The sequence below is a fragment of the Lactuca serriola genome, chromosome 5 (genome assembly GCF_051521515.1).
Source record: "Lactuca serriola cultivar US96UC23 chromosome 5, Lser_US96UC23_V15, whole genome shotgun sequence".
Classification (NCBI taxonomy): Eukaryota; Viridiplantae; Streptophyta; class Magnoliopsida; order Asterales; family Asteraceae; genus Lactuca; species Lactuca serriola.
This window is the reverse complement of record NC_136412.1, coordinates 145,857,397-145,866,179: the sequence shown is the minus strand read 5'-3', so window position 1 is coordinate 145,866,179 and position 8,783 is coordinate 145,857,397. Positions and strand designations below refer to the sequence as shown.

The 8,783-nt window shown below is 35.4% G+C and overlaps 1 protein-coding gene across 1 annotated transcript; it reads right to left on the bottom strand.

The window, feature by feature from the left end:
• Positions 1 to 3,387: 3,387 nt before the first annotated feature.
• LOC145053065 (exopolysaccharide production negative regulator) lies at positions 3,388 to 6,554 on the bottom strand. The gene is made up of 5 exons (XM_079001036.1): positions 6,166 to 6,554; positions 5,040 to 5,170; positions 4,845 to 4,967; positions 3,833 to 3,960; positions 3,388 to 3,725 (listed from the first exon to the last, which is right to left on the bottom strand). The coding sequence occupies exons 1-5, from the start codon at positions 6,392 to 6,394 to the stop codon at positions 3,422 to 3,424; spliced, it is 915 nt and encodes a 304-aa protein (XP_078857162.1). The 5' UTR covers positions 6,395 to 6,554; the 3' UTR covers positions 3,388 to 3,421.
• Positions 6,555 to 8,783: the final 2,229 nt, after the last annotated feature.

Genomic DNA, 8,783 nt, shown 5'->3' with positions numbered 1-8,783 from the left:
GTGAAGAGATGGTTGCTTGGATACATGAGTTATTTGCATGGAGAACCAAGAAATAATGGTGAGGTGGCAAGTACAAAAGTCAACTTCTCCTTACTTTGTGTAGTTAGGCTGAGAAGAGGAGAAGAAAGAAGAGAGATTGGGCCGTTTAATGCTTAAGCCCATATTATAATCCAATTAGGTGAATTTTCGGCCCAAATAAATCTAGGAATGATTTTTATGATCCATTAGGGCTATATAAATTTGTTGTGACCCCATAAGGCCCATTAAAGTTACCCTATTTCATTTTAGGCTTATAAGGCCCAAAATATTAAGTTTCATGTATATGGGTCCAATTAGGGCCCATTTGAGAGTTCTATGTTCAAGATAGTTAAATTGGAAGCTTATTGGTCCATTAGGCCCAATAAGGAAATCCTAGTCCAAAATGAAATTAAACCGGGATTTCTAGGGTTTCCAATTCTTTCTTGACTATTTGTAGTGCTTGTATAAAGTGTTTGATGGAAGTTTTGTTGTTATTACACAAGCATTATACATGCTTTCACATTTTTGGTTCATAATTGTTATCATTGTTGTTGTTACAAGCATCCAAATTCCTAGTTGTGACATGAAGCATCAAAAATCCATAATGGAGAACTTGGAGTTAGAGTGAAGCATCAGGAAGGAGAATGGAGCATCAATGATGCATCATTATAGCAAGGATACACCACATATAGCACAAGGTGTGCCATCCATAAACAAGGTGCAGGACTTTGGTGCTTGAGGTATTACTCGTGTGTGCCTTGTTGTGTTCTGGGAATGTTCAAGTGTTGCAAATGAACCATTAAAACAAGATGAGCCATTCAAGAGGAGGATGTGACATTCATGAGGAAGGTGTGCCATCATGGAGCATAATGCGCCGCCATGGTTCATGGTGCGCTATCATGGATCCCGATGTGCCACTTAGGTGTCAAGTTCACTAGGATGCTTAAGATTGTCCAAATGTTGCTCAAAAGAATGAAGATGCTCATGGAGGATGTTCCACATGGCTGATGCGCCATCTTAACGGTAGGTGAACCATCATGATGCGCCATGGTGGATCATGATGCTCCATCATGTGCTTGGTTGGTGTTCATGAGGTTGAAGATTCTAGAAGCACGTGCATGACATTTCGTTATTGGTTTGAAATTAGGGAATCCGTTTATTAGCTAATTATGGATGGGCCTGGCCCATTAGAATTAGAGTTTTCCATGCTTTCATATAAATAGGTTCATATCCCCATCATTGTAAATTGCTAGATTTCAGTGAGAGAAAAAGTGAGCTACAAATTGAGTGTTTGTAATTGTTCCTAAAAGTTAATAAAATCCTCTCTCTCTCTCGCGCGCGCGCGCCCGTAGACGTAGGTTACCTTGACCAAACCATGTTAAATATTGTGTTCCTTTGATTTAAGTTTTTCAGAAGTTTTATTCTGTGAGTGTCATCGAAGTTTGTTTGACTTTTGTTCGAAGTGCTTAACTTGTTTTGTTGTTATCCCAACAGAAAGTGGTCGGTTCATTAGTTGGATGTTAAAAATGATTTTCTTCACAATCACCTTTCCAAAAAAATTTATATGCACCGACCGCTGGGTTTTACTAACCTGCAAATGCAACATCATGTTTGGTGCTTACAGTAGTCTTTATACGACTTAAAACAAGCCCATCTAGTATGGTTCCAGTGTTTAGGCATTTATACCTTAAGCATTGGGTTTGAGAATAGCAAGACATACTTTGCCCTCTTTGTTCTTAGAATGGGTAATGATTATGCATATTTATTACTTTATATGGATGATATCATCCTTACGGCTTCTAACACGACTCTCAGATCATCTCCTCTGACCTCCTCCCTGAATCAAGAGTTTTCCATGACCAACCTGGGTTGCTGAATTATTTTGTATGTGAGTAGACCACTCAATCTTAAACAAGCATGTTCTTTCTCATAAGAATGTGCTATAGAGCTCCTTGAGTGAGCCCATATATCTCACCATAATCCTTGAAATACACTGATAGTCATATCCACCAAGATTGGCGCCAATGGACCACATGTCTTCGGTCCCTCGCTCTACCGTAGTCTTGCGGGGACACTACAGCATGCCACGTACACCCTTCCTGATATTTCTTTTGTCGACTTGTAGATATATTTGTACATGCATTCTAGAGAGTTGTATTCCCATATGCTCTCAAGCGCATCTTACGCTACATTCATGGCACTATTGATCACAGACTTCATATATGCCTCCCTGACAATGCGCCTTACGACAAATTCCGAAGCAGAGTGATGCAATGTAACACGCCAATCAACATCCGATTATCACATTTTCCTTGGATACAATCTTGTCTAATGATCCTCCAAGCACCAACACACCATCTTGCTAAAACTGAGTATTGCAGCATAGCCGTTCAGCTCTCGAGCCTTCTTGGTTGCATAACACTACCTTTTTTGTCTATTGTGATAACATATCGCCATCTACATGTCGGCTAACCCAGTCCAACACCAACGGATCAAACACATTAAGCTCGACATTCACTTTGTCCAAGACAAAGTTTATCTTGGTCACACTCACGTTCTACATGTTCCATCTCATTACCGGTATGCAGACATCTTACAAAGGGGTTGCCTTCTCCATTTTCCGGTGAGCTTTGTCACATCTTGACCGTTCACCAACTTCCTACTCAAACTGCATAGACATATTAGTAGTCATGTATTATACGGCCCGTTTGTTTGTATGGTGGCCTAGCCCCATATGTTGTACGAGACTTTTAGTGTCAAGGGAAAATTATACATGTTACTCACCCCGTAATAGTGACGATTGGTGGGACATCTCTCCTTGCTGAAGTTCTTTGTTCATGGGTAGATAGTATTTTAACAGTTTGGATGTACTTGCTTGATTGAACATGTATCTTTCTTTATACATATCTAACGTATGCTTAAGTTTGCTATTTTACGTCAGATAAGGGTTAGTTACATGATAGAAATCTTTAATTGTTTTTCTTTAACGTCCACAAACAGGATTGAATTCGAACACTAGCAAAATCATTCTTTCTTCTGTCTTTCTTTTATTTTTCTATATTCCAACAATCAAACGGATGTAAATTTTCGTAACACGTATTTAATTTTTCTATCACTTTCATCATAATGTTTATATGAAAACGCCATTTGAAAAACTACATTTTGAATCCCCAAAACAAAATCGTTAAACATCAATCGCAAACATCCTTTTCATGGCTATCATCATCATCATCATCTTTTTCCCATTGTGGTATCTTATCTTTTCTTTTCCTCAGTCTTCAATTTTTCCCACATTCCCTTTTACATCGACAAGTAGCATAAGCACTTTCATTTAATTTTTTTATTGTTACAATATTATGCTTTCAAAACTTTTCTAATCAAAGAGTGCAAATCTATATATCTTCTATTTATAACCATCAAATACATCCAATAGTCCAAGCTTTCCCCAATACTGAATCGCTACCCAACTCACAAAAGAACAATATGCTACAAGGAAACAAACACGCTTCAATCGAAGTAAATAGACCATTTTAACCCTAGACATGTTGACAATACGAGACTTTAGTAAATATAACATTCTACCCAAAGCAATGGTGATTAAGGAAGTTAAGAATCCGGTAATTGCTCCAAATACAACTTCCCATCTAAACCGCCTCCCTTGTGCTCGACCCGTTTGAGAAAGCCACGTCATCAACATCTCTGTTGACCTACAAAATTTTAAAATAAAATCATGAGTTAATTGTCTGTTGATTTGTTTATTATAGCATCCTGCTTTCATTTATTTTTTGTATTAGAGAATAGTTGATAAACTTACAGGATAAGATATCGTTTAAGCATCTCCATCATCGATGGGTGATCAGCTTGACAATTAAAAAACTCATCATAATATAAGTTTAATTTGGAAATTCCCAATGTATACCAACAATCATAAGTCTCATTCACCTACAAAAAAAAAAAAAAAAAAAAAAAAAAAAAGGTGAGATACAGGTTAGGCTGTGTTTGTTATAGACTAGACTGGACTGGATTGGACTCTGAAAAAGCTTCTTAGTGCCATTTTCAATGAGGATGTGGAGGGCATTTACGTCTTTTGTGCAGACGGGAAATCGAGAGAAAATCCACGTCCCACCATTTTAGGTGGGACAAAAAAGGTGAATGGCCAACAGTACAACCTCAAAGGGACAGATTGTACTGTTGTACTTGTTGTATAGTTGTACTTGAACAAGCACAGCTGTACTTGTTGTATAGTTGTACTTGAACAAGTACAGCTGTACTGTCACTGTGTGTGTAAGGAACTGGAATTGATGTCAACGAGACAAATTTTGTCGTTTTTTGTACCTTGAGGTTGTCCTGTCTGGCATGCACTTTTTTTGATGGGACAAAAAACTGCAAATTGTCTCGTTGACATCAATTCTAGTCCCGGTCACAGTCCGGTGCATGCCAGACAGTAGTAACAGTAAAACCTGTTCTTAGTGCTATTTTTGATGATGACGGTGAGGAGGGCATTTACGTCTTTTATGCAGACAAGAGATCGAGAGAAAATCAATGTTTTTTGGTGGGACAAAAAAGGTGAATACTCAACCGTAATGTTGTACAGCCGTATTGACACTGACACTGACACTGTGTATGTCAGGAACTGGAATTGATGTCAACGAGACAAATTTGGCAGTTTTTTGTACCTTGAGGTTGTACTGTCTGGCATGCACCTTTTTTGAATGGACAAAAAGCTGCAAATTTTGTCTCGTTGACATCAATTCCAGTCCCAGTCCGATGCATGCCAGACAGTACAACCTGTTCTGTTCTGTTCTGTTTTGTCATGTATAAAATACCTTGAATTTATCTTTAGCCATCCAGGCAGCGTTGAAAGTGGGTCTGCAATTGGGTGGAAGGGCCTCATTAGGAGCTTCTGCAAATGCAATATGAGGATGACCAGAGTGGTCTATATATTCAACCTGAAAATTAATAACATGAGAATTCCATTTTTATAATAATAAGAATAATATTTAAAAAAAAAAAAGGCTGACCTCAAATACAGAAGCCCAATAGTAATCATAACGACATCTGAATTTCTTCTTCTCAGATGGATAAAAGACATGCTTTGCTTTATAATTCAGCAGTCCAAGTTCACATACTTTTGCTGATTTAAGATCTACACCTGCAAGAAATCTAAGAAATGTCATAAAGGGTAGATATGTCAAAAGAGATTACATTACATACATGCATTTAGGGCTATAACAATAAAGACACTGTTTAATTTCTAAAACTCATGTAGCTAAATGCTTAGCTAGATATTGCCATGAAGACTTCACATGCCATTTATTGTACTTTATGAATCCCATGTGGTTTTGGAAACTTAAAAGTTAAAAACTTGTTTTTGTACTATAATCCACCTTTGTCTTTTTTCTGGGATACAATCCACATGCCATTTATTGCATTAAGGTTCTTTTTAACTTTCTATTTTCATTGATCTTCCACAAAGTATTGTTCTTTTTTGGTTTAGGGTTAGAACTCCTGTAAATCGAGATCTTCCCACAAGTTGTAATCATTTGTTCTATAGACATATATTGTTGTTTCTTTTTGCCAAAAATAATGAGCTGTTGGAGATATTCATACTTTTCAAATTGGTATAATTTCATCTTCCGAAAAGAAGATAAAGAATCAGCAGTATCTGGTTGTTAAGCTTCAAAACAAGTTAAACCCTTTAAGAATTACAAAATCAAAAGCTTCAAAACATGTCAGATACATGAATAGTTAACACTTAACACCAGAGTTTTCAAGTTTTTAGAATCCGAATTGTGATATAACCATAATTACATTGTGTGGTAAATAGAAGAGAGTGTGTGAAACAAACAATCAAATAATCAACACCGAAACATGTCATCTTCAATATAAAATTTGGATCCATCGTCTATCGCACAGAAAAAGTGAAAGTGTTCATGTATTTAGAACCGATGTGGTACTTAATAAACACAATGCAACCTAAGTAATTTTCAATTCTGATGAATTAACAACCTAACAGGAATTAGGTAAACATATTTGCATTTCACTTCAAATTGCATGAATCCAAATCATCCGCTCAAATTTAAACCTTAAAATTCACGTATTGGATGTCAAAACACTGCTAGATTTTAAGATTCAAGAGAAACTTACTGCTGGAAACTATCTTGCATTGACAGGGAACGGAAATTGGATACGAGATCGAGAGGTTGCTGAAGATCACCGCTAACACCACAAGCGTAAACGCAACTAAACCCAAAAAGAATATCGACAATAAAAGAGCAATACAACCTCGGAAGAATAAATAACCAACAGAAACCCTTTTCCCCTCATATTCTCTGTTGGTTGTTGGCTCCTCCTCTATTGGCTCCGGTGAATTCATCGTTTATAGAAACGATGGTGTGGCGCTGTGTCCGATCACCAGAAAAGTTTTCCGGTGATCGGAATATGACGATATTCTGTTTCTAAAATGAAGAAAACCGACGGAGCCTCTCTGGCATAGAATGTAAGAAAGTTGCCATTCAAAGACCCCCGTGAATGCGCCACCGCTATCCATTGTGGACTTTTTTAAGGTTTACATAAATGGTCCCTCTATTATGATCATGAAACATAAATTGTCTCATTATCCGATCATTTGTTCCAATGACAAATCTTGGTATAAAAATAAAAATATATGATTAATCAAATTTATTATTTAATTAGGTAAAGATAGAATAGTTGTATTATTAGATCTAAGACATTAAAGTAAAGTTTTTTTTGTATTTTAGAATAGAAAAGACGACAACAAAAAAAAAAAAAAAAAAAAATCTTTGTAACCTTTTGAAGCCACCATTAACTGTTACTATAGCTATAGAAGATAAAGTAAAACTTAAATTTTAATAAAATAATACTTTTAACTTAGATTAACTAGAAAAATATTTTTCTTTCTGTTTTTTTGTTTTGTGGATATTATATCGAAATTAGAGAGAAAAGATTCGAGAAGTTTAAGATGCTAAGCGCACTAGCTTTATAGATTACTCACACTTTGTATTAAACAAATATTAAAACGGTTAATGTTACAAATAAATTAATAAAAGGGAAATTACATAAAATTTATGTAGTTTGCCCTATTGGTTTAACCATCACTTTTTATTTTGCTATAAAAAAAACACTAATGTTTGCAAAAGAATTATATTGTGGCTACTATTATCTATTACTATCGATTTCATAAAATGTTTTGAACTTTCATGGGGTTTTAACCAAAAGGAGGGAGTTACAAAAAAATATTTAACGTTTTACTTTTATTTACCAAAATATAATAAAAATGTTGTGTGCCTCGTATTTATTTATATAAATAGAATAAACGTAGTCGCTCAGACCAAGACATCCATCCCTCTCATGATATTTACTAATTGTAAATAGCTAAATATAATAAAAATACGGTGGGCCTCGTATTTATTTATGTAAATAGAATAAACGTGGTGGACCATACCAAAGCATCCATACCTCTCATGATATTTACTAATTGTAAGTAGTTTTAATTTATTTACCAAAATATAATAAAGTACTGTGGGCCTCACATTTTTTTTTATAAATAGAATAAACGTAGCCAGTCAACTAGACCAAGGCGTCTCGTGTCCTACTCGTTATTGTCTGTCCGTACGGGTAAAAATAAATACAAATCTTTATGTAACAATTCAAAAATACTAACTAAAATTTTATATTAAATTAACCAAACTATTAACCATATGTTTCAAAAACCATGAAAGTATGTCATAGTAAAAAAAATAGTTATCAGAATACAATCTCAAAATCAATAAATGCTAAACTCGGTTGGATGCAATGCGATTATGTCATGTCTTTCCTTTTTGAACTGAAAATACCTGAAAAACATTTAAACATAAATCGTAAACACAAAGTTTAATAAGTTCTCCAAAATACCACATATCATACAAGCAACAGGCTTTGTCCAACGAGTATAACGGGCCTCACCTTAACTCGCATAACGGGCTCCACCCGATAAGTATAACGGGCCTCACCATAACCCACATAACGGGCCCTAACCAATGAGTATACCATGTTGAATTTTCTAGGTTATAAAAAAAATTACATGTGGCGGAAAAAACACTTAAACTCTTAAGTTCACATGCAACCTAGAAATGATTTATGTTTTCTCTATTGATAGCAACTAACTATGAACATTAAGAAACCTTGGCAGAGAGGCTATGCAATCGAAATTCATATCAAATTTTCTAGGTTATAAAAACACTTAAACCCTTAAGTTCACATGCAACCTATAAATGATTTATGTTTTCTCTATTGATAGCAACTAACTATGAACATTAAGAAACCTTGGGAGAGAGGCTATGCAATCGAAATTCATATCAAATTAGGGTTACATACTTTTTGATTATTGTTGCAAATAATCAAAGTAGAATCCTTCTTCAAGACCTTGAAAAGCTAGCACCACAGGAATGATACATCTAATGGTTTGTACCCAAAACTCTAGTAGCAAGAAGACTTGAGGAGAGATAAGACTTGAGCACAATTTCGGCTCTTGTGAGAGTGTATGTGGTGGATGACATAAAGCTCCCAAGGAGTCTTATTTATAGGCTGTAGATAACCCTAGAAACCCTAATCTTGAATTAAATAATAATATTTCAAATCAAGATAATTATGTAGTATCCTTATCATTAGGAAGCTTCCAGAAACCTTGTCCAGGCTCCTCCAAAACCGTCCTTATAGAAAGGTTCTGAAAGCCTTCCTTTGTTTAACTTTTGAACAATAACAAA

Excerpts from the sequence above, each read along its gene's own strand:
- LOC145053065 (XM_079001036.1), bottom strand. The coding sequence starts at position 6,394 with ATGAATTCACCGGAGCCAATAGAGGAGGAGCCAACAACCAACAGAGAA. Across the intron at positions 5,171-6,165 it reads ATGCAAGATAGTTTCCAGCA|GTGTAGATCTTAAATCAGCA; the intron begins GTAAGTTTCTCT and ends GATTTCTTGCAG. Across the intron at positions 3,961-4,844 it reads TGGCTAAAGATAAATTCAAG|GTGAATGAGACTTATGATTG; the intron begins GTATTTTATACA and ends TTTTTTTTGTAG.